The following is a 26,138-nucleotide window of genomic DNA, read 5'->3' on the forward strand; positions in this document are numbered from 1 at the left end:
CTGTGGGTGCCCAGGGGGGCACTGAGCACTCCCTGCACGCCCCCTGTGCCACCCCAGGCACACACAGACACCTCCAGCAGCTCCCCCTGAGCCCCGGGAAGGGAAATCCAGGGATTGCTCCAAAGCAGCAGGAGGCGCTCCCGCAGTGAGAGCAGCGAGGGCAAACACGGCCCGGGAGGCTGAGGCTGCCCTGGAACGGGAACACAACCACGGCACCAGCCTGGAGCTCCAGACCCTGCAGCAGCTGCCAGGAAACCCCCAGGGAAATGGGGAAATACGGAAAGAATATGGGAATATGGAATAGGGAAACAGGGCAGATCCTGGAGCAGCTGGCAGGAAACTCCACAGGGAAATAGGGAAATAATACGAGAATATGGAAATAGGGAAATACGGAAATAATATGGGAATAGGGAAATAGGAAAATGGGGAAATGGGGAAATACAGAAATAATATGGGAATAGGGAAATAGGGAAATAGGGAAATATGGAAACTTGGCAATATGGCACTATGGAAATACGGCAATAGGGAAATATGGAAATAGGGCAATATGGAAATATGGAAATATGGAAATATGGGAATATGGGAAATAGGAAAATATGGAAATAATATGGCATTATGGAAATATGATAATAGGGAAATATGGAAATATGGAAATATGGAAATATGGAAACAGGGAAATATGGAAACATGGAAACATGGAAATAGGGAAATAGGAAACATGGAAACATGGAAACATGGAAACATGGAAACATGGAAACATGGAAACATGGAACTATGGAAATAGGGAAATAGAGAAATAGGAAAATGTGGCAATATGGCAATATGGAAATATGGGAATATGGAAATATGGGAATATGGAAATATGGAAACATGGAAATATGGGAATATGGGATTATGGAAATATGGAAATAATATGGCAATATGGAAATATGGGAATATGGAAATATGGAAACATGGAAATATGGGAATATGGGATTATGGAAATATGGAAATAATATGGCAATATGGAAACATGGAAATATGGAAATATAGAAACATGGAAATATGGAACTGGGGCAATATGGAAACATGGAAACATGGAAATAGGGAGGTAGGGAAATGGGGAAATATGGAAACATGGAAATACAGCAATATGGCAATATGGCAATAGGGCAGATCCATCCCTGCCCTGTTCAGCAGTGGGAAGCAGCCAATTCCTGCACTTTGTCCAGCAGGGCCTGGGAATGAGGAACGTGTCTCTGATTCCCTGGACAATCCCAGAATCCCAGGATTCCTGAGGCTGGAAAAGCCCTCCCAGCCCATTCAGTCCAGCCTGTGCCCCATCCCCACCTTGTCCCCAGCCCAGAGCACTCAGTGCCACCTCCAGGAATTCCCTGGACACCTCCAGGGATGGGCACTCCAAAGCTCCCTGGGCAGCCCCCTCCAAGGCCTGAGCCCCCTTTCCATGGGGAAATTCCTGCTGCTGTCCAACCTGAGCCTGCCCTGGCCCAGCCTGAGGCCATTTCCCCTTGTCCTGGCCCTGTTCCCTGGGAGCACAGCCCGACCCCCCCTGGCTGTCCCCTCCTGTCAGGAGCTGTGCAGAGCCACAAGGTCCCCCTGAGCCTCCTTTTCTCCAGGCTCAGCCCCTTCCCAGCTCCCTCAGCCTCTCCTGGGGCTCCATTCCCTTCCCAGCTCTGTTCCCTGCCCTGGACATGCTCCAGCCCCTGCAGGGCTCTCCTGTCAGGAGGGGCCCAGAGCTGCCCCCAGCCCTGGAGGTGCCCCAGCAGTGCCAGCACAGGGGATGGCACTGCCCTGGCCCTGCTGCCACCCCACAGCTGGCACAGCCCAGGGCCCTCCTGCCCACCTGGGCACCCCTGGGCTTGTGCCCAGTTCAGCTCTGAGCTCCCCCCGTGCCCCCAGGAGCTGCCCCAGCTGCTTTTCCAGGTGCTCCTGAAGCCACCCAGGAGCCCAAAGCCGCCCGACAAAGGAGGCAGAGAAAATCACAAACAACCTCTAATCCACCAACAATGTAGGTTAAAAACGTCTCATCCAAAAATAGCAGCCTAAATTTTTGCCAAAGGGGAACATTTCAAACGTGCTGGGATCTGCCAGGGCCTCTCCACCTGCCTGTTCCGTGTGCCTGGGCAGGAGACTCAGGGATTGATCTCTGTCCTCTAAAACTGCAAATTGAGGGGATTTTAGCAGCAGGAATGAGGAATTTCCCTGTTAATTTTGCAGGGTTTGTAGTAATTCCAAAAAGAGTTGAAGGTAATTCTGTTCAGGTCAGAAATAAACAAAAGAGAAGTTAAAGAACAACCACAAACCTGAGACTATAAACAGATAATTGGGAATTTTACAGATGAGAACTGAGGAGAATCAATCCCTGAGGACCCCAGCAGCACCTGCTGATGATCAATACTGTTTATTGCTCAGCCTGTCGAGGTTCTGAGCACTTTTACCACCAAAGCTCTGCTGGTTTTTTATTTTATGTCCCCAGCAGGGAGGGAGCAGCTGCAAAGCCCTTTCCAGCCAGGGCAGGGGCAGCAGCACCTGGCCAGGGGTTCCTGTGCTTCATCCCCTCTGGCTCTGCCCAACATTCCCAGGAAATCCCCTGGGAATGGGGGATGGATGGATCCCCGGGAATGGGAATGGATGGATCCCCGGGAAAGGGGATGGATGGATCCCCGGGAATGGGGGATGGATGGATCCCCGGGAATGGGGATGGATCCCCGGGAAAGGGGATGGATGGACCCCTGGGAATGGGGATGGACCCCCAGGAATGGGGATGGATCTGTGGGATGGGGATGGATGGACCCCCGGGAATGGGGGATGGATCTGCAGGATGGGGATGGACCCCGGGAATGGGGGATGGACCCCCGGGAATGGGGATGGACCCCCGGGAATGGGGATGGACCCCCGGGAATGGGGATGGACCCCCGGGAATGGGGGATGAGCCCCGGGAATGGGGGATGGATCCCCGGGAATGGAGATGGATCCCCGGGAATGGGGGATGGATCCCCGGGAATGGAGATGGATCCCCGGGAATGGGGGATGAGCCCCGGGAATGGGGGATGGATCCCCGGGAATGGAGATGGATCCCCGGGAATGGGGATGGACGCAGCCCCGGGACCCGCGGTGAGCACGGCCTGGCCCGGCCCGGCACTTCCCAAGGACTTTGCTGTGCCCTGCTGGGAGCCGCTCCGAGGGAAGGGAACGCTCGGGGCGTTCCCCGTGCCCGCTGCTCCTGCCCGGGCACAGCCCCGAGCGCGCCCTGTCCGAGCCGATCCTTCCCCCCGAGCAGCCCCTCCGACCCCTCCCAGCTCCCCTGCGCCCCCCAGGGCTGCTCCCGCATTCCCGTCCCGCTGATCCTGCTGCAGCCTCGGAGCCGGTCCCATAAAGCTCGGGGAGCCGATCAAACAAAGCTCGGGGAGCCGATCCAACAGAGCTCGGGGAGCCGATCCCATAAAGCTCGGGGAGCCGATCCCATAAAGCTCGGGGAGCCGATCCCATAAAGCTCGGGGAGCCGATCCCATAAAGCCCAGGGAGCCGATCCCATAAAGCTCGGGGAGCCGATCCCATAAAGCTCGGGGAGCCGATCCCATAAAGCTCTCACAGCCGACCCTACAGAGCTCTCACAGCCAATCCCACAAAGCTCGGGGAGCCGACCCTGCAAAGCTCGGGGAGCCGACTCCACATCCCTCGGAGCCGATCCTACAAGGCTCTCACAGCCCATCCTACAAATCTCGGGGAGCCGATCCCATAAAGTTCTCACAGCCGACCCTACAGAGCTCTCACAGCCCATCCCACAAAGCTTGGAGCCGACCCTACAAAGCTCAAGGAGCCGGTCCCACAAAGCTCGGGGACCCGACCCTACAAATCTCGGGGAGCCGACCCCACAAAGCTCTCACAGCCCATCCCACAAAGCTTGGAGCCGATCCTACAGAGCTCTCCGAGCCGACCCTACAGAGCTCTCACAGCCCATCCCACAAAGCTTGGAGCCGACCCTACAGAGCTCCGAGCCGACCCCACAAAGCCCCGAGCCGACCCCACAGATCCGTCCCGGCGCTGTTCCCCAGCCCGAGCCCGGCCCGGCCCCGCTGCCCCTCCCGCGGCTCCCGGGGCCCGGCCCCGAGCGGGGACAGCCCGGAGCTCCCCGGAGCGCCCCGCGGGCCCGGAGCACCGACCTGTCCCTGTCCCTGTCCCTGCCCCGGATCCGCTCGGTGCCCGCCCGGCCCGGCCCGCGCCTCCATCCCGGGATGCGCGCACGGCGCCTCCATGGCAACGCGCATCACCGGGAGCGCCGGGAGCGCCGGGAGCGGCGGGAGCGGCGCCGGAACAACGCGGGGCTCCGAGAGAGACCTGGCGATGGCACCGGGTTAAAATCCGAATTTTCTCTCTCTCTTGTTTGTTGGTGGTTTTTTTGTTTGGTTTTTTTGGGTTTTTTTTTGGTTGGTTTGTTTGTTTGTTTGTTTTGTTTGTTTGTTTTGTTTTTTGTTTGGTTGGTGTTTTTTTTTCTGTGGTTTTTTTTTTTTTTGGTTGGTTGGTTTTTTTTAAGGATTTTTAAAATTTTTTTAGGGTTTTTTTTTGTTGTTTTTTTTTTTTGGTTTGGTTTGGGGTTTTTTTTAGGTTTTTTTAAAGGTTTTTTTAAGAATTTTTTAAAAAATTTTTTTAGGGTTTTTTGGGGGTTTTTTTTGTTTTTTGGTTTTTTTAGGTTTTTTTAAAAGATTTAAAAAAAAATAGGGTTTTTTTTAGGAATTTTTCTTTTGTTCTTTTTTGGGGTTTTGGGGTGTTTTTTTAGTTTTCATTTTCACGCTTTTTACGTTTTCGTTTCTCTGAGACGTTTTTAAAATCCGCCCTGCGTCTCTCTGTCGGAGGGAGGAGGCAGCAGCCCCCAGCCGCCCACGGGGAGCTCTTAAACAAACAAAGAAACGGAGAGAAAAAGAGAAAAAGAGAAAAAGAGAAAGAGAGAAAAGCAGAAAAAGAGAAAAAGAGAAAAAGAGAAAAGGAGAAAAAGAGAAAAAGAGAAAAGGAGAAAAAGAGAAAAAGAGAAAAAGAGAAAAAGAGAAAAAGAGAAAAAGAAAAAAAAAGAAAAAGAGAAAAAGAGAAAAAGAGAAAAAGAGAAAAAGAGAAAAAGAGAAAAAGAGAAAAAGAGAAAAAGAAAAAAAAAGAGAAAAAGAGAAAAAGAGAAAAAGAAAAAAAAGGAGAAAAAGAGAAAAAGAGAAAAAAAGAGAAAAAGAGAAAAAGAGAAAAAGAGAAAAAGAGAAAGAGAGAAAAGGAGAAAAAAAGAGAAAAAGAGAAAAAGAAAAAAAAAGAGAAAAAGAGAAAAAGAGAAAAAAGAGAAAAAGAGAAAAGGAGAAAAGGAGAAAAAGAGAAAAAGAGAAAAGAGAGAAAAAGAGAGAAAAAGAGAAAGAGAGAAAAGGAGAAAAGGAGAAAAGGAGAAAAGGAGAAAAAGAGAAAAAGAGAAAAAAAGAGAAAAAGAGAAAAAGAGAAAAAGAGAAAAAGAGAAAAAAGAGAAAAAAGAGAAAAGGAGAAAAGGAGAAAAAGAGAAAAAGAGAAAAGAGAAAAAGAGAAAAAAGGAGAAAAGGAGGATCTCGGAATGCTCCGCCTGGAAAGAGCCCCGGGCTGAGAGCGAGCACCCCCTTCTGTCTCACTGCATCCTGCCCCGGGATAGGCTCAGATGAGATAAATTAATGGAAAATTCGGGAATTTACTCTCCCAGCCCCAGAGAAGCATCGGAGCTGGAAAAGGCGGGATGAGGGGAGGGATGGATCCCCTTGGACACCTCCCACCGCCCCGGGGTGCCCAGCCCGGCCCTGGGCACTGCCCGGGAATTCCCAGGCTCACAGGAGGGATCCCTGCCAGTGAGTTAATAAATCATTCCGAAATTGCCGCTATAATGGAGATTATTGCACCATGAAACGCGGCCAAAAAAATAAATATCCCAATATCCCAATAAATATCCCAAAATCCCCATAAATCTCAACAAATATCCCAATAAATATCCCCATAAATATCCCCATAAATATCCCAATAAACATCCCAATAAATATCCCAATATCCTAATAAATATCTCAATATCCCCATAAATCTCAATAAATATCTCAATAAATATCCCAATAAATAACCCAATATCCCCATAAATATCCCAATATCCAAATAAATATCCCAATAAATATCCCAATATCTCACTAAATACCCCACTAAATATCCCAATAAATCCCCCAGTATACTAATAAATACTCCAATATCCCCATAAATCTCAATAAATATTCCAATATCCCCATAAATATACCAAAATCCCAGTATCCCAATTAATACCCCAATATCCTAATAAATATTCCAATATCCCCATGAATCTTAATAAATATTCCAATATCCCAATAAATACCCCAATATCCCAGTAAATATTCAAATATCCCAATAAACATCCCAATAAATATCCCCATAAATATCTCAATATTCCAGTATCCCAATAAATACCCCAATATCCTAATAAACATTCCAATATCCCCATAAATCTCAATAAATATTCCAATATCCCAATAAATACCCCAATATCCCAGTAAATATTCCAGTATCTCAATAAACATCCCAATATTGCAGTATCCCAATAAATATCCCCATAACTCTCCCGAAATCCCAGTATGCCAATAAATACCCCAATATCCTAATAAATATTCCAATATCCCACTAAATACCCCACTAAATATCCCCATAAATACCCCAACATCCCCATAAATATCCCAATAAATACCCCAACATCCCCATAAATATCCCAATAAATACCCCAATATCCCAGGGTGACTTTCCCTGCCAGCTCTGCCCGGCTCTCCCTGCCCTGCGCTGTCCCCGCTGTCCCCAGGCAGTGACACCACCCGGCTCTGCCCCAGCGCTGGGAATGAGCTCAGAGCGCAGCTGGGGCTGCAAACACACCCAGGGCAGCCCAGGGGCACCCACAGAACCCCCAAATCGCTGGGGATGGAAAACAACCCCAACAGCACCGAGTCCGAGCTGTGCCCAGTCCCCACCTTGTCCCCAGAGCACTCAGTGCCACCTCCCTGGGACACCTCCAGGGATGGGCACTCCAAAGCTCCCTGGGCAGCCCCTGCCAAGGCCTGAGCCCCCTTTCCATGGGGAAATTCCTGCTGCTGTCCAACCTGAGCCTGCCCTGGCCCAGCCTGAGGCCATTTCCCCTTGTCCTGGCCCTGTTCCCTGGGAGCACAGCCCGACCGCCCCTGGCTGTCCCCTCCTGTCAGGAGCTGTGCAGAGCCACAAGGTCCCCCCTGAGCCTCCTTTTCTCCAGGCTCAGCCCCTTCCCAGCTCCCTCAGCCTCTCCTGGGGCTCCATTCCCTTCCCAGCTCTGTTCCCTGCCCTGGACACGCTCCAGCCCCTGGGGAAGGTGAGTCCCTCACTGCCAAACCACAGCTGGAGACGCCTCACCACAACTTCACCTCACTGTTTAAATTCCTTGCTGCCCGTTTCTGGGTTTCCTCCCTCCCTCAAGGAGCACAGCTGGGGTTTTTTCCCTTCCAAGCCTTGTTTTCCCTGGAACCTTTGGCCAAGTATTGTTAAACTGCCCGTGGTTATTCATATTTTCATTCTTTATTTACTCAGCTGGAGCAGATCTCAGCTCTTCCAGAGTCTCTCCCCCAGCATTTATCTGTAGGTGCTGATTCCTCTTCACCAATCAAACACAATCAGCCCCTGGTCCCTGACACCCCAAGGGTGACTCTGGGGCCCGGAGCAATTCCTGAAATTCCAGCTTGGAGCTGAGTTCCATCAGCAAATCTCCCCTGGCTACAGCCCCTCTCACAGCTGAAAGCCAGGGGAGGGGCTTTATTGTTTGTTATTTATCACTATTTATTGCTATTTAATGCTATTTATTGCTATTTATTGTTGTTTATTGTTATTCATTGTTATTCATTATTATTGTTATTTATTGTTATTTATTATATATGTTATATGTTATTATATTTGTTGCTATTTGTTGCTATTTGTTGCCATTTGTTGTTGTTTATTGTTGTTTATTGTTGTTTATTGCTATTTATTGCTATTTATTGTTGTTTCAGTGGTACCACAGAAGCCCAAAGGCCTCATGTCCCTTACTCAAAGCCCAGTGGGTCCCTTTTGTCCCTTGTCCCTGTGACTTCCCTGTGATCCAGTGCTGGCCATGGATCTCCTGCTCCCACTATTTCCACACCAGGTCGGAGCCTGGCGTTCCCAGAGCTGTCCTTGCACTGCCAGGCCCCATTTCCCAATCTCTGGCTTTTTAGGGCATTGCTTTTCACATTTAATTAAAGCTGTCAGCACACAGCAGATGTCTCTGAGCTGCCAGGCTGCTGCCAGCAGCGTCCAGGCTGCTGTCCCTGTCCCTGTCCCTGTCCCTGCAGGTGTCCAGCCCTGTCCCTATGTCCCTGTCCCTGCAGGAGGTGTCCAGCCCTGTCCCAGTCCCTGCAGGAGGTGTGACATGTCCCCATGTCACTGCAGGAGGTGTCCAGCCCTGTCCCCATGTCCCTGTCCCTGCAGGATGTCCCCAGCCCTGTCCCTGCAGGTGTCCAGCCCTGTCCCTGTCCCTGCAGGAGGTGTGACATGTCCTCATGTCTCCGTCCCTGCAGGTGTCCAGCCCTGTCCCCATGTCCCTGCAGGAGGAGCCCAGCCCTGTCCCCACCTGCACATTCCCAGGGCCAGGCACTCCTGCTGTGCTCCTGGGACCTGCCCTGGGCACCCTCCATCCCCTGGGCATGGGAATGGGCGCCCTCCATCCCCTGGGATCCTCCATCCCCTGGGACCTGCCCTGGGCTCCCTCCATCCCCTGGGACCTGCCCTGAGCTCCCTCCATCCCCTGGGATCCTCCATCCCCTGGGACCTGCCCTGGGCTCCCTCCATCCCCTGGGACCTGCCCTGGGCTCCCTCCATCCCCTGGGATCCTGCCCTGGGCTCCCTCCATCCCCTGGGCATGGGAATGGGCAGGGCCAGCCTGGAGAGGAAAAGGTCCTGATGGATTGGGAAAGGAAAGGTTGTGAAGGGTTGGGAAAGGGTCAGGGAAGGGAATGAAGGGTTGGGAAAGGAACAACATCAGCCTGGGAAGGGAAAGGCAGAGATGGGTCAGGAAGGGAAAGGCAGGGATGGATCAGGAAGGGAAAGGCAGGGATGGGTCAGGAAGGGAAAGGCAGTGCCAGGCTGGGAAGGAAAAGGCAGTGGAGTTTAGGGAAGGAAAAGGCAGTGGAGTTTAGGGAAGGAAAAGGCAGTGGAGTTTAGAGAAGGAAAAGGCAGTGGAGTTTAGGGAAGGAAAAGGCAGTGGAGTTTAGGGAAGGAAAAGGCAGTGGAGTTTAGAGAAGGAAAAGGCAGTGGAGTTTAGAGAAGGAAAAGGCAGTGGAGTTTAGGGAAGGGAAAGGCAGTGGAGTTTAGAGAAGGAAAAGGCAGTGGAGTTTAGAGAAGGAAAAGGCAGTGGAGTTTAGAGAAGGAAAAGGCAGTGGAGTTTAGAGAAGGAAAAGGCAGTGGAGTTTAGGGAAGGAAAAGGCAGTGGAGTTTAGGGAAGGGAAAGGCAGTGGAGTTTAGGGAAGGAAAAGGCAGTGGAGTTTAGAGAAGGAAAAGGCAGTGGAGTTTAGGGAAGGAAAAGGCAGTGGAGTTTAGGGAAGGAAAAGGCAGTGGAGTTTAGAGAAGGAAAAGGCAGTGGAGTTTAGGGAAGGGAAAGGCAGTGGAGTTTAGGGAAGGAAAAGGCAGTGGAGTTTAGAGAAGGAAAAGGCAGTGGAGTTTAGGGAAGGAAAAGGCAGTGGAGTTTAGGGAAGGAAAAGGCAGTGGAGTTTAGGGAAGGAAAAGGCAGTGGAGTTTAGGGAAGGAAAAGGCAGTGGAGTTTAGGGAAGGAAAAGGCAGTGGAGTTTAGGGAAGGAAAAGGCCATGAAGTGCTGGGAAGGGACAGGCAGTGCTGTGGGCAGTGCACTGCCCTGTCCCTGGGGTGTGAGGAGCCCTTGTCTGGGGAAGGGCAGGAATCCTGAGGAGAGCTGACTGCAGCCCTGACCTGAGCAGCAGCAGGACTGGCCCCAGCTCCTTCCAGCCTGAGGGCGACTGCCCCAGGGAAGCCAGAGCAGGATTTATCCTGAGCCAGATCAATCCCTCACTGCACGCACCAAAGCAGGCTCTGGGAGAGCTGGGGAATGCTCAGGGAGCCAGGGACTGGGGGAAACACGCACAGAGCCAAGCAGGAACGGCAGGGACCGGAGCAGGAGCCAGCTGCAGGCTGGCAGTGCTGCTGCTGCAGGGCTGCAGCTCTGCTGTCACACCAGAACACCACACTGCAGAGAGCTCTGCACGCCTCAGCTGGGCAGGGCTCGGGCCATTCCTGAAGGAATGCCACACTGCTAAAGGACAGAGCAGAAGAGGCTGCCGGGGGACCTTGGGGACAGGGGAGGGACAGGGCAGCACAGCCTGGCTGGGGACAGGGGACAGGGGAGGGACAGGGGCAGCACAGCCTGGCTGGGGCAGGGGACAGGGGAGTGACAGGGGCAGCACAGCCTGGCTGGGACAGGGGAGTGACAGGGGCAGCACAGCCTGGCTGGGGACAGGGGACAGGGAAAGGGACAGGACAACACAGCCTGGCTGGGACAGGGGACAGGGGAGGGACAGGACAGCACAGCCTGGCTGGGACAGGGGACAGGGGAGTGACAGGGGCAGCACAGCCTGGCTGGGACAGGGGACAGGGAAAGGGCAGCACAGCCTGGCTGGGACAGGGGACAGGGGAGGGACAGGACAGCACAGCCTGGCTGGGACAGGGGACAGGGGAGGGACAGGACAGCACAGCCTGGCTGGGGACAGGGGACAGGGGAGGGACAGGGCAGCACAGCCTGGCTGGGGACAGGGGAGGGACAGGGCAGCACAGCCTGGCTGGGACAGGGGACAGGGGAGGGACAGGGCAGCACAGCCTGGCTGGGACAGGGGACAGGGGAGGGACAGGGCAGCACAGCCTGGCTGGGGACAGGGAAAGGGACAGGGGCAGCACAGCCTGGCTGGGACAGGGGACAGGGGACAGGAGAGGGCCAGGGCAGCACAGCCTGGCTGGGGACAGGGGACAGCCAGGGAAAGGGACAGGGCAGCACAGCCTGGCTGGGGAGCAGAGGGCACAGCCACGTCCCTGCCCCTCAGCTCTGCACCCAGGGGCTGCCACAGAGAAATCTGGCACTGAGGGGGGCAAACAAACCCTGAGGGGCAGCAGCTCCCCTCCCTCCCAGACCGCAGGTGGCTCCACGTCCCTGGAGCTGGACCCCAGTGCTGCTCCTCACCCCCCTGCAGAGGTGAGGAGTTTCTCTCCAGCCTCTGTGGGACACTCAGGTTTATTTGGAGACTGCCTGCAGTTTGTTTGGGCCTTTCTCTCTGAGTTTTCACTTTGGAGGTGCAGACTGTGGCAGCAGAGTGCCCCAAAGCAGAGGTTTTCCATCCAAAGCCTCCCAGCAGTGCCACAGGGAGGCCACAGCAGCAGGGTGACAACAGTGCCATGGAGAGGGGACAGGGAGGCAGGCACGGCCCCAGGCAGCACCTGCAGGGTCCCTGGTGCTGCTGTTCCCATCATTTCATCAAAGAGAGGAGAAAATAGAGCCTGAGCCAGCACAGGGTGGGGGAGAGGTGCCCCTGGTGGGGACAGGGAGGTGGCAGAGCTGCAGGCAGGGCACAGCCAGGCCTGGCCCCAGCTGCACCTCTGGGACCCCTCACACAGGCACGGCTCCAGCTGATTCCCCAGAGAAACATTTATAACACTATAACATTTATAACACATAGAACATATGTAACATTTGTAACATTTATAACACATATCACATTTACAGCCTCGAGAAACCATCACTGCAAGGCCAGGACTGCTCCTGCCCCTCAGGCCAGGGCTCAGGAGGGGGTGCAGGGGTACTCACACAGTGTGGGGAGGGTTCAGGGGTTCAGGAGGGGTTCAGGGGGCTCAGGAGGTGCTCAGGGCGTTCAGGAGGGGGTTCAGGAGGGGTTCAGGAGGGGTTCAGGGGGCTCAGGGGTACTCACACAGTGTGGGGAGGGTTCAGGGGTTCAGGAGGGGTTCAGGGGGCTCAGGAGGTGCTCAGGGCGTTCAGGAGGGGGTTCAGGAGGGGTTCAGGAGGGGTTCAGGGGGCTCAGGAGGGGTTCAGAAGGGGATTCAGGGGTTCAGGGGGCTCAGGGGGCTCAGGAGGTGCTCAGGGCGTTCAGGAGGGGGTTCAGGAGTGGTTCAGGGGGCTCAGGGGTACTCACACGATGTGGGGAGAGGTTCGGGGGTTCAGGAGGGGTTCAGGGGGTTCAGGAGGGGGTTCAGAGGTTCGGGGGTACTCACACAGTGTGGGGAAGGTTCAGGGGTTCAGGGGGCTCAGGAGGGGGTTCAGAAGGGGATTCAGGGGCACTCACACGATGGGGGTGTTGTTCAGAAGGGGGTTCAGGAGGGGTTCAGGGGCACTCACACGATGTGGGGGGTTGTTCAGAAGGGGGTTCAGTGGGCTCAGGAGGGGGTTCAGGGGGCTCAGGGTACTCACACGATGTGGGCCAGGTCCATGGGGTTCAGAGGTTCAGGGTTTCAGGGGGTTCAGGAGAGGGTTCAGGGGTACTCACACAATGTGGGGGTGGTTCAGGAGGGGGTTCAGGAGGGGTCCAGGGGGTTCAGGGGGCTCAGGAGGGGGTTCAGGGGGCTCAGGGGTACTCACATGATGTCGGGAGAGGTTCAGGGGTTCAGGAGGGGTTCAGGGGTACTCACACGATGTGGGGGTGGTTCAGGAGGGGGCTCAGGAGGGGTTCAGGGGGCTCAGGAGGGGGTTCAGGGGGCTCAGGGGTACTCACATGATGTGGGGAGAGGTTCAGGGGGGGTTCAGGGGTACTCACACGATGTGGGCTCGGTCCAGGGGTTCAGGGGGGGTTCAGAAGGAGGTTCAGGGGCACTCATGTGATGTTGGGGGTTGTTCAGAAGGGGGTTCAGGGGGTTCAGAAGAGATTCAGAGGTACTCACACGATGTGTGCCAGGTCCAGGGGGTTCAGAAGGGAGTTCAGGGGTTCAGAAGGGGGTTCAGGGGGTTCAGAAGGGGTTCAGGGGGTTCAGAAGGGGGTTCAGGGGTTCAGGAGGGGGTTCAGGGGGTTCAGAAGGGGGTTCAGGGGTACTCACACGATGTGTGCAAGGTCCAGGGGGTTCAGAAGGGGGTTCAGGGGGTTCAGAAGGGGTTCAGGGGGCTCAGGAGGGAGTTCAGGGGTTCGGGGGGTTTCAGGGGCTCAGGGGTACTCACACGATGTGTGCCAGGTCCAGGGGCCTCTCAGGCTGCTCGGGGAAGAGCGGGCGTGGCGGGTCCCTGCTGGGCACACAGCCCAGGGACTTGCTGATGGCGTGGCTCAGCTTCTTGGCCGGGGATTTCTGGGGACAAGGACACAGCCAGGTGAGCCCTGGGCAGGGCCAGGTGAGCCCTGGGCAGAGCCAGGTGAGCTCTGGCAGAGCCAGGTGAGCCCTGGCAGGGCCAGGTGAGCTCTGGCAGAGCCAGGTGAGCCCTGGGCAGAGCCAGGTGAGCTCTGGCAGAGCCAGGTGAGCCCTGGGCAGAGCCAGGTGAGCCCTGGCAGAGCCAGGTGAGCCCTGGGCAGGGCCAGGTGAGCTCTGGCAGAGCCAGGTGAGCCCTGGCAGGGCCAGGTGAGCTCTGGCAGAGCCAGGTGAGCCCTGGGCAGGGCCAGGTGAGCCCTGGGCAGGACAGGGGCACAGAGGGGTGAGAAGTGACAGTGGGTGGAAGGTGCAGGAACAGCCAGCTGTGTCCCCCTGGGAGCCTTTCGAGTGCCCAGCACTGAAAACCCAAAGCTTTAACAAAATTATGTGGGATTAGGAAATAAAGCAGTTACCTGGGATTCTCTCAGGAATTGAGCAATCCCATCCCGGTAAGGGATTTTGACTCTCTGAACACAGAGGGGAGGAGCAGCCACTTCCCAATTCTCTGTCCTTTCCAGGCACAGCCAAGGTGGGCACAGTGCTGGGACAGCAGGAATGGCCTCGTGTCCTTCCACAGTCCCTCAGTCCTGCTCAGTGTCCCCAGAGGATCCCTGGAATTCCCACAGGAACGGGCACCTGCCCCAGGCCATTTAAAACCCAGGAAATGGGGTTTAAACCCCAAACTGACTGGCAAAAACAAGCCTGAAAATGAGGTTTAAACCCCAAACTGACTGGCAAAAGAAAGCCTGAAAATGAGGTTTAAACCCCAAACTGACTGGCAAAAACAAGCCTGAAAATGAGGTTTAAACCCCAAAGTACTGACAAAAGAACCTGAAAATGAGGTTTAAACCCCAAACTGACTGGCGAAAGAACATGAAAATGAGGTTTAAACCCCAAAGTACTGACAAAAGAACCTGGAAATGATCTTGCCCTCCCCGAGGTCCCCCCAGTGACACGGGGACCCTGGGGATGGTCCCTTCCCACCCTGACAACTCCGTGATTCCATGGCCAGGGCAGCTCAGGCATCGCCTGGCAGCTCCTGCTGCTCTCACTGACACCCCAGGAAAGTGTAACCAATTAACTCCCCGGCTAATTACTCCTGTGGAATTCATTACTGCTCCTGTCCAGCGTTCCAAATGGAACTGGGACCGGTTCTCAAGGGACACTCAGATGGAAATTCTGATTAACACTGGTTCAAAGAGGAGCCTGGGGCAGGAGTTGGAGCCACAGTTCCACACACACCATCACTGCCTGTCCCTTTCTGACAATTAGAACCTTTTACACCACAGGAATGAATTCCTGCTCATGCCCAACCTGCCCCTGCCCTGGAGGTGCACCCAATTCCTCTGAGGTTCTGGAATTTTGATTTCTCAGCCAACAGTTCCATCCTGGGAGGCAGCAGAATTGTGTGAAGGCCCAGGAGAACACCTCATCCAACAGCCCCTGGATGCCAGGGATTGCCAATCTCATCAAATCCTGAAGTGGTTTGTGTTGGAAGGGACCTTAAAGCTCATCTCATTTCACCCCTCTCCCAATCACTTTGAAATCCTATGAAAATCACAATTTGATTTTATATCACTTACTGACCCCACAGAGAATTTAAATTATGCACACAGATGTGATTATTCCAGACTAAACCCCTAGTTTTCCTAAATTAATTCTTCACGTGCTGAAAACGTCCTCATTTATTTCTCTCTGAACTGGTTCATTTCTCTCCCACAGACCTGAGGGACTCATCAGGATCTGGAGGGACAGGACACAGGGAATGGCTCCCACTGCCACAGGGCAGGGATGGATGGGATCTTGGGAATCAGGAATTGTTCCCTGGCAGGGTGGGCAGGCCCTGGCACAGGGTGCCCAGAGCAGCTGGGGCTGCCCCTGGATCCCTGGCAGTGCCCAAGGCCAGGCTGGACCCTGGGGCTGGAGCAGCCTGGGACAGTGGGAGGTGTCCCTGCCATGGCAGGGGTGGCACTGGGTGGGCTCTGAGGTCCCTTCCAGCCCCAATCACGCTGGCATGCCGTAATTAAACACTAATTAACAATCAGGAACATCTCTGGGATGTCCCCGTGGCTGATGAGCCCGAGGAAGTCGGGCACAGAAATGAGAAATGGGCACGAGGCCTCCCTGCCCCTCCTGGCACTGAGCTCCCTCCAGGACCTTCAGTGACAGAGCAGCTCCTTCCCCTCCCTGCTGTGCCAGGGGTCCCCAGGGCTTGGGGACACTCCTGTGTCCCTCTGGCCCCTGCAGGACCCTGCAGGGACAGCCCTGAGCTCCCAGCAGAGCTCCTGCTCCCAGCAGAGCTGCGCCAGGGCAGGATCAGGGTGGAAATTGGGAACAATTCCTCCCTGGAAAGGGCTCTCCATCCCTGGCACAGCTGCCCAGGGAGGGGTGGAGTCCCCATCCCTGCAGGGATTTAAAAGTCCTGTGGATGTGGCACTTGGGGACAAGGGGCAGTGGTGGCCTTGGGGGATGGTTGGACTCAATGGTCTCAACAGGGCTTTTCCAACCCAAGTATATCCAGGATTTATAAATTTTACAAAAACCATAGACTCAGCTTCCTGAGATCCCTTCTTCACCAAACTCAGCCTTTTCCATATCCACACCAGCAGTGAGGGACACTCACCTTCTGCTCTCATCTACCAACCCATACTCAAACAAATGGTTTGTGTTTCTTTCTCTTCCTGCATGGAATAATAAAACTCAAGGCAAAGGCTTCCCACTAGTCACTGTAAGGGTTTAGGAAATGGAGAATTTTACTAAATCCCTCCAGGGATGGGCACTCCAAACCTCCCTGGGCAGCCCCTGCCAAGGCCTGAGCCCCCTTTCCATGGGGAAATTCCTGCTGCTGTCCAACCTGAGCCTGCCCTGGCCCAGCCTGAGGCCATTTCCCCTTGTCCTGGCCCTGTTCCCTGGGAGCACAGCCCGACCCCCCCTGGCTGTCCCCTCCTGTCAGGAGCTGTGCAGAGCCACAAGGTCCCCCCTGAGCCTCCTTTTCTGCAGGCTCAGCCCCTTCCCAGCTCCCTCAGCCTCTCCTGGGGCTCCATTCCCTTCCCAGCTCTGTTCCCTGCCCTGGACACGCTCCAGCCCCTCCAGGGCTCTCCTGTCAGGAGGGGCCCAGAGCTGCCCCCAGCCCTGGAGGTGCCCCAGCAGTGCCAGCACAGGGGACGGGCACTGCCCTGGCCCTGCTGCCACCCCAGAGCTGGCACAGCACCCCGGGAGCTTTTCCCAGCCCCTTTTCCCAGCCCCTTTTCCCGGTCCGTTCCCGGGGTGTTCGTGCCCTCTGCTGGGCAGTGCCCGCTCCCATCCCGGGAACGCGCGGGGCCAGCAGGAACAGCCCCGAATTCCCCCGAAATGCCCAACCGGGAAAGGGAGGAGGCAGCAGCGAGGAAATGGGAACAAAACGGGAGCGGAATCTGCCCAGCAGCTCCTACAGGAAGGGGCTGTGCCTGCTCCAGACGCGATCATTCCGTGTTATTCCAGGGATTATTCTGTTATCCATGGGAACCCTTCCCAGGGAGCCGGGGATGGCAGCGGCACAGAAAGCCCCGGCAGGGCGCTGTGTGCCCAAAGGCAAAGGAAGGGGCAGAAATCCCAAATATTCCATTACTGAGAGCAGGAGCCACCCCCAGATCACAGCCCGGGATCACTGGGGATGCCCTGGGGATCAGATCCCATTCCAGGATCACTGGGGATGCCCTGGGGATCAGATCCTGTTCCAGGATCACTGGGGATGCCCTGGGGATCAGATCCCATCCCAGGATCACTGGGGATGCCCTGGGGATCAAATCCCATTCCAGGATCACTGGGGATGCCCTGGGGATCAGATCCTGTCCCAGGATCACTGGGGATGCCCTGGGGATCAGATCCCATTCCAGGATCACTGGGGATGCCCTGGGGATCAAATCCCATTCCAGGATCACTGGGGATGCCCTGGGGATCAGATCCTGTCCCAGGATCACTGGGGATGCCCTGGGGATCAGATCCTATTCCAGGATCACTGGGGATGCCCTGGGGATCAGATCACACCCAGGATCACTGGGGATGCCCTGGGGATCAGATCCCATTCCAGGATCACTGGGGATGCCCTGGGGATCAGATCCCATTCCAGGATCACTGGGGATGCCCTGGGGATCAGATCACACCCAGGATCACTGGGGATGCCCTGGGGATCAGATCCTGTCCCAGGATCACTGGGGATGCCCTGGGGATCAGATCACACCCAGGATCACTGGGGATGCCCTGGGGATCAGATCCTGTCCCAGGATCACTGGGGATGCCCTGGGGATCAGATCCCAGCCAGGATCACTGGGGATGCCCTGGGGATCAGATCCTGTCCCAGGATCACTGGGGATGCCCTGGGGATCAGATCCTATTCCAGGATCACTGGGGATGCCCTGGGGATCAGATCCCATTCCAGGATCACTGGGGATGCCCTGGGGATCAGATCCCATTCCAGGATCACTGGGGATGCCCTGGGGATCAGATCCCAGCCAGGATCACTGGGGATGCCCTGGGGATCAGATCACACCCAGGATCACTGGGGATGCCCTGGGGATCAGATCCCAGCCAGGATCACTGGGGATGCCCTGGGGATCAGATCCTGTCCCAGGATCACTGGGGATGCCCTGGGGATCAGATCCCACCCAGGATCACTGGGGATGCCCTGGGGATCAGATCCTGTCCCAGGATCACTGGGGATGCCCTGGGGATCAGATCCTGTCCCAGGATCACTGGGGATGCCCTGGGGATCAGATCCCATCCCAGGATCACTGGGGATGCCCTGGGGATCAGATCCCATTCCAGGATCACTGGGGATGCCCTGGGGATCAGATCCTGTCCCAGGATCACTGGGGATGCCCTGGGGATCAGATCCCATTCCAGGATCACTGGGGATGCCCTGGGGATCAGATCCTGTCCCAGGATCACTGGGGATGCCCTGGGGATCAGATCACACCCAGGATCACTGGGGATGCCCTGGGGATCAGATCACACCCAGGATCACTGGGGATGCCCTGGGGATCAGATCACACCCAGGATCACTGGGGATGCCCTGGGGATCAGATCCCATCCCAGGATCACTGGGGATGCCCTGGGTATCAGATCCTGTCCCAGGATCACTGGGGATGCCCTGGGGATCAGATCCTGTCCCAGGATCACTGGGGATGCCCTGGGGATCAGATCCCATTCCAGGATCACTGGGAATGCCCTGGGGATCAGATCCCATCCCAGGATCACTGGGGATGCCCTGAGGATCAGATCCTGTCCCAGGATCACTGGGGATGCCCTGGGGATCAGATCCCATCCCAGGATCACTGGGGATGCCCTGGGGATCAGATCACACCCAGGATCACTGGGGATGCCCTGGGGATCAGATCACACCCAGGATCACTGGGGATGCCCTGGGGATCAGATCCCATTCCAGGATCACTGGGGATGCCCTGGGGATCAGATCCTGTCCCAGGATCACTGGGGATGCCCTGGGGATCAGATCACACCCAGGATCACTGGGGATGCCCTGGGGATCAGATCACACCCAGGATCACTGGGGATGCCCTGGGGATCAGATCACACCCAGGATCACTGGGGATGCCCTGGGGATCAGATCCCATCCCAGGATCACTGGGGATGCCCTGGGTATCAGATCCTGTCCCAGGATCACTGGGGATGCCCTGGGGATCAGATCCTGTCCCAGGATCACTGGGGATGCCCTGGGGATCAGATCCTATTCCAGGATCACTGGGGATGCCCTGGGGATCAGATCCCATTCCAGGATCACTGGGGATGCCCTGGGGATCAGATCCCATTCCAGGATCACTGGGGATGCCCTGGGGATCAGATCCCATCCCAGGATCACTGGGGATGCCCTGGGGATCAGATCACACCCAGGATCACTGGGGATGCCCTGGGGATCAGATCCTGTCCCAGGATCACTGGGGATGCCCTGGGGATCAGATCCCATTCCAGGATCACTGGGGATGCCCTGGGGATCAGATCACACCCAGGATCACTGGGGATGCCCTGGGGATCAGATCACACCCAGGATCACTGGGGATGCCCTGGGGATCAGATCCCATCCCAGGATCACTGGGGATGCCCTGGGTATCAGATCCTGTCCCAGGATCACTGGGGATGCCCTGGGGATCAGATCCTGTCCCAGGATCACTGGGGATGCCCTGGGGATCAGATCCCATTCCAGGATCACTGGGAATGCCCTGGGGATCAGATCCCATCCCAGGATCACTGGGGATGCCCTGGGGATCAGATCCTGTCCCAGGATCACTGGGGATGCCCTGGGGATCAGATCCCATCCCAGGATCACTGGGGATGCCCTGGGTACAGATCCTGTCCCAGGATCACTGGGGATGCCCTGGGGATCAGATCCCATTCCAGGATCACTGGGGATGCCCTGGGGATCAGATCCTGTCCCAGGATCACTGGGGATGCCCTGGGAATCAGATCCCATTCCAGGATCACTGGGGATGCCCTGGGGATCAGATCCTGTCCCAGGATCACTGGGGATGCCCTGGGGATCAGATCCTGTCCCAGGATCACTGGGGATGCCCTGGGGATCAGATCCTGTCCCAGGATCACTGGGGATGCCCTGGGGATCAGATCCCATTCCAGGATCACTGGGGATGCCCTGGGGATCAGATCCTGTCCCAGGATCACTGGGGATGCCCTGGGGATCAGATCCTGTCCCAGGATCACTGGGGATGCCCTGGGGATCAGATCCCATCCCAGGATCACTGGGGATGCCCTGGGTACAGATCCTGTCCCAGGATCACTGGGGATGCCCTGGGGATCAGATCCCATTCCAGGATCACTGGGGATGCCCTGGGGATCAGATCCCATTCCAGGATCACTGGGGATGCCCTGGGGATCAGATCCCAGCCAGGATCACTGGGGATGCCCTGGGGATCAGATCCCAGCCAGGATCACTGGGGATGCCCTGGGATCACTCAGGATCCCCTGGATACCTGAGCCCAGAATTTCCATTCCCAGTTAAAGTATTAAATTGTAATTAATTCTAAATTTTGACACTCTCAAACCCCTGCTAATCCTCATCTCCAGCAGGAACTCCCTGCCTGCTGCTCTGTGTGCGTGCCCTGGCCCTGCCTGAGGCTCTGCAAGGAAATCAAAACTGAAACTGCCCAGAAGAGAAAATCTGGGAAGCATTTTAAGGTTTTTACCCCTCCAAACAGGCCCCAGCGAGCAGCAGGTCCATGCAGCAAAAACACTCCTTAAAAATAGGTTTTTACCTGAACTTACCCATATAAAATTACTATGGTCACAGATTTTCATATATTTCATCACTATGTTAAATATATATCTTTTTATATTTCAAAACATATATTTTTATACATCATATATTATACATTATATACTATATACATTATATACTATGTATATATTATTTATTATTTAATATTTAATATCTACTTTTGTATATACTATATACTGTATACTATATAATATATAATACATTATACATTATATATTATATATTATATTTATACATTATATTATCTTATTCGTATATTATATATCTATATTTTATATCTATTTATATTTATATATATATATATATATAAGCCCATATATGTAGATATATATAAAATATTTCATTGTCTATCAAAAATTTATCAAAGGTACCTCAGAACTTCAGGAAAAAGCAGCTCTAAGTATGTAAGTAGTAACAGATCAATATTTATATAAACAGTAATGTTATTGATAAGTATATTGATCATATTTATGGAGATATTTATGATTAAGCTCATTCTGGGTCGTAGAACTCCAAAACTTTGAAAATTGCCTGAAACCAGGCAAGACTGAATGAGACTGAAAAGCCAGGGAAAAACATTTCTTGTTTCATTGCAGGAGATAAATCCTGGTTTCACCCAGGAGTTATTGCACAGTGAGCTCACCAGGGGCTCCCTGAGCCAAGAGGCCAAAGAATTGTATTTTTTAAAATTGGGACTCAGTTTGAATTTCCATAAAATTAACATGAAAGATTTTGGGAAGTTAAAAAAAAAATAATAAGATTAAAATGATGGCAGTGGATGAGCTTTAATGTCCCTTCCCACCCAAACCATTGCATGTTTCCATCATTTAGACTTCTCTTTGTGTTAAAAATCCCAGCCTGGATTTGTGTGCATTTAGGGGAATAATAACCTACTGTTAGCTGGGATTAAACATTCCAGAAGTTTATTACCCACAGCCATAAAAAGGACAACAGAATTTCCCTTTGCCTCCCAGCTCCTGCCTGGTACTCAGCCCAATTTTCTAAATTAAACAGTAAAGCTATAATGGCTCTCCCTTATGCAGATAACTGTTAATTATAATCCCATCATCATCTCAACTTCTCTTTGAATAAGGGAAAGGTTGGGCTTAATTTTTTGCCATAAAATCGGTTTTTCTCCATGAAATTGTCTCTTATTCCTTGAGCTGTGATTCTCACCCTGCCATCAAACTGCACATTAGTGCTGAGACCATTTCTGCACTAATTCTGGGCTTTCCAGGCAAACATTCCCAGCTGGCAGGAGGGAGAGGCACAGCAGCACTGTCACAGCACTGCTGTCCCTAAAGTGTCACTGCACAGGGGCACAGACCCCACGGTCCTGCTGTGGCTTTCTGGGAAGAACAGGTTTGACACCAACCCACGTGTAACCCCTGGGCTGGAAAAGCCTCCAGGATCCCCAGCCCAGAGCCCTCAGTGCCACCTCCAGGAATGCCCCGGACACCTCCAGGGATGGGCACTGCAAACCTCCCTGGGCAGCCGTGCCAGGGCCCCCTGCCCCATCCTGGGGCGTTCCAGGGGCTTGGTGTGACCCCAGTGCTGCCCCTGGCTCCGTGCAGCCTGTCCTGATCCCTCTGCAGAGCTCCCTGCCCCAGCAGAGCCACATCCCACCCTGGGGCTGCCCTGGGCTGGGCCAGGGCGCTGCCCTCGAGCCCAGACCCTCCATGGGGGTGTTGGACAGGAGTGGGGCAGCCCTGAGCCCCTGGGGCCATTCCCAGCTGGATCTGCCCCATCCCCAGCTGGATGTGCCCCATTCCCAGCTGGATGTGCCCATTCCCAGCTGGATGTGCCCATTCCCAGCTGGATGTGCCCATTCCCAGCTGGATGTGCCCCATTCCCAGCTGGATGTGCCCCATTCCCAGCTGGATCTGCCCCATCCCCAGCTGGATGTGCCCATTCCCAGCTGGATGTGCCCCATTCCCAGCTGGATGTGCCCATTCCCAGCTGGATGTGCCCATTCCCAGCTGGATCTGCCTCATTCCCAGCTGGATGTGCCCATTCCCAGCTGGATGTGCCTCATTCCCAGCTGGATCTGCCCCATTCCCAGCTGGATCTGCCCCATTCCCAGCCCCATCCCTGGGGTTGTCCCAGCCAGGAATGATCAATAAACCCAGTCCAATTCCCCTGCTCACAGCCCTTGGTGTTTGGAGAACTGGAAAAGCCCCACAGTTCTGCTCCAGACCCTGAACATTCCCAAGGGAATCAGCACAGAGAGGCTGCTCCAGATACAGCCACCCAGGAAAACACCCTGAGCTGGGAGGAACAGCCCGAGCCGGGAGGAACAGCCCAAACCGGGAGGAACAGCCCGAGCCAGGAGGAACAGCCCGAGCCAGGAGGAACAGCCCGAGCCAGGAGGAACAGCCCGAGCCGGGAGGAACAGCCCGAGCCAGGAGGAACAGCCTGGCCTGGGAGGAACAGCCCAAACTGGGAGGAACAGCCCAAACCGGGAGGAACAAACTGAGCCAGAGGGAACAAATTTTCCAAGGAGAAACAAATTTTCCCAGGAGGAACAAAAGGACCCAAGAAGAACATCCTGACCCATGAGAAGTGCCCCTGCCCAGGACAAAGCCCTTACCCAGGAGGGTGCCCTCACCCACGGGGATGCCCTCACCCAGGGGGATGCCCTTACCCACGGGGATGCCCTTACCCACGGGGATGCCCTTACCCACGGGGATGCCCTTACCCACGGGGATGCCCTTACCCAGGGGGATGCCCTTACCCACGAGGAGTGCCCTTACCCACGGGGATGCCCTTACCCACGGGGATGCCCTGGCCCAGGAGGGTGCCCTTACCCACGGGGATGCCCTTACCCACGAGGAGTGCCCTTACCCACGGGGATGCCCTTACCCACGGGGATGCCCTCACCCACGGGGATGCCCTTACCCACGAGGAGTGCTCCTTCATCTGGTGCTGGTTGCTGTGGGGGCCGCTGGCGTGGCCCCTCCAGAAGCAGCTCTGGCACAGCTGGTAGTTGTGGCACTGCTGGCAGCGGTACCGGAAGCCCATCATGCTCTCACAGTGGCAGTACGAGCACTCCACGGGGTGGAAGACTGGCAGGCAGGGAGAAAAAAACAATTAACAAATCAGTTTGGGTGTATTTTTGGTAAACCTGGGATGCCCCATTTCCCTGGAGCTCCCAGAGCAGCCCCAGGTCCCTCAGCACTCGTTATCTGCACAGGACTCTGCGGCCAGGGCAGGTTTTGGTGCCAGAGCACTCAGTGCCACCTCCAGGAATTCCCTGGACACCTCCAGGGATGGGCACTCCAAATCTCCCCGGGCAGCCCCTGCCAAGGCCTGAGCCCCCTTTCCATGGGGAAATTCCTGCTGCTGTCCAACCTGAGCCTGCCCTGGCCCAGCCTGAGGCCATTTCCCCTTGTCCTGTCCCTGTTCCCTGGGAGCACAGCCCGACCCCCCCTGGCTGTCCCCTCCTGTCAGGAGCTGTGCAGAGCCACAAGGTCCCCCCTGAGCCTCCTTTTCTCCAGGCTCAGCCCCTTCCCAGCTCCCTCAGCCTCTCCTGGGGCTCAGGAACATTCAGAAGATGTGTTTTTATCTCCATGAAATGCTGTAACACTCCAGTGCATGGGGTTGCACTGCTGCTGCTTTCACACCCAGCCAGTCCCAGCCCTGTGACCCCAGCCCGGGGTGCTCTGGGACAGGAATGACGAGGGCACGAGGGGCACGAGGGGCAGGGGACACGGGCAGGGACAGGGCAGGGACAGGGCAATGAGGGGCAGGGACAGGGCAGGGACAGGGCAGGGACAGGGCAGGGACACGGGCAATGAGGGGCAGGGACAGAGCAATGAGGGGCAGGGACAGGGCAGGGACAGGACAGGGACAGGGACATGGACAGGGCAGGGACAGGGCAGGGACAGGACAGGGACAGGGACATGGACAGGGCAGGGACAGGGCAATGAGGGGCAGGGACAGGGCAGGGACAGGACAGGGACAGAGCAATGAGGGACAGGGACAGGGCAGGGACAGGACAGGGACAGAGCAATGAGGGACAGGGACAGGGCAGTGAGGGACAGGGACAGGGCAGGGACAGGGCAATGAGGGACAGGGCAGGGACAGGGCAGGGACAGGGCAGGGACAGAGCAATGAGGGACAGGGACAGAGCAATGAGGGACAGGGACAGAGCAATGAGGGGCAGGGACAGAGCAATGAGGGACAGGGACAGGGCAATGAGGGACAGGGACAGGGCAGGGACAGGGACAGGGACCGGGACAGAGCAATCCCACGTGTGAGCAGAGCCCCGGGAGCAGGAGAAAATTGCATTTACCATTTTCAACGTGGGCCAGTCTGTGCATGAGGGGCAGCCACACAAGGCACTGGGGGGGAGGGTCGGCCATCAGCGTGTCCAGGAACATGTTCAGCATCACCTTCTTCTGCAGGGAGAGCACAGGGGGCTGCGCTGAGACAGGAACCTGCACTGCAGCCTGCACGGGCCTCCCCAGCCTGGGAACCTCCTGGGACACACAACTGCCCGGGAATATTCCCTGGACTGTCACAGGGATCAGGGAATGGGCTCAGAGCCCACCCAGGGCCACCCCTGCCATGGCAGGGACCTCAGAGCCCACCCAGTGCCACCCCTGCCATGGCAGGGACCTCAGAGCCCACCCAGGGCCACCCCTGCCAGGGCAGGGACCTCAGAGCCCACCCAGTGCCACCCCTGCCATGGCAGGGACCTCAGAGACCCTCCAGTGCCACCCCTGCCATGGCAGGGACCCCAGAGCCCACCCAGTGCCACCCCTGCCATGGCAGGGACCTCAGAGCCCCTCCAGTGCCACCCCTGCCATGGCAGGGACACCTCCCACTGTCCCAGGCTGCTCCAGCCCCAGTGTCCAGCCTGGCCTTGGGCACTGCCAGGGATGCAGGGGCAGCCCCAGCTGCTCTGGGCACCCTGTGCCCCTCCCCACCCTGCCAGGGAACAATTCCTGCCCCAATCTCAGATGTAAATCTGGAGCCTCACTGATTCTGAAATCAAAGGCTGTTTCCTACTGTGTCTTATTCCAAACATGCTAATTGCTAATTAACTTATGTTTAGTCACTATAAATTTTACATCAAATGCTGCAGAAATGTTTCTTCTGGAGCATCATCATGCCCGGAGTCTAAACATTTAATTTTAGGCCTAAGATCAATCAAGTTCGTGTTTACAGTTGATTTAAGGATTGGTTTTATTATTTACACTACCTCAAATAAAAACAAATCATTGGAACAATTAAGATACAACTGCAGTGGATTTAAAAATAAACTGGTGCGCAGAAGGTGTTTATTTTAAACAGATCCTAGAAGTGACTTTTTGAAATTAATTGTCTTAACACAGTGAAAAAGCCTGGAAAAAATCAAGGCAAAATAGTACAAATGCCATGTTTTATGTTTTGGGAAAAATGAGTGATTCCTGCTGTTCTGATGGGGAACAGGGGTGG

At 55.1% G+C, this 26,138-nt stretch overlaps 1 protein-coding gene across 1 annotated transcript in view; it reads right to left on the reverse strand.

The window, feature by feature from the left end:
- The window catches only part of DTNB (dystrobrevin beta), a 141,268-nt gene that overhangs the window by 85,175 nt on the left and 29,955 nt on the right, over positions 1 to 26,138 (reverse strand). The window contains exons 8-10 of the mRNA XM_063422411.1: positions 24,991 to 25,096; positions 23,595 to 23,761; positions 13,233 to 13,357 (exon numbers count right to left, since the gene is read on the reverse strand). Of these exons, the coding sequence (XP_063278481.1) occupies positions 13,233 to 13,357; positions 23,595 to 23,761; positions 24,991 to 25,096 (398 nt within the window). The remainder of the gene's footprint in view (positions 1 to 13,232; positions 13,358 to 23,594; positions 23,762 to 24,990; positions 25,097 to 26,138) is intronic.

Source organism: Prinia subflava, chromosome 2 (genome assembly GCF_021018805.1).
Source record: "Prinia subflava isolate CZ2003 ecotype Zambia chromosome 2, Cam_Psub_1.2, whole genome shotgun sequence".
NCBI classification, from domain to species: domain Eukaryota; kingdom Metazoa; phylum Chordata; class Aves; order Passeriformes; family Cisticolidae; genus Prinia; species Prinia subflava.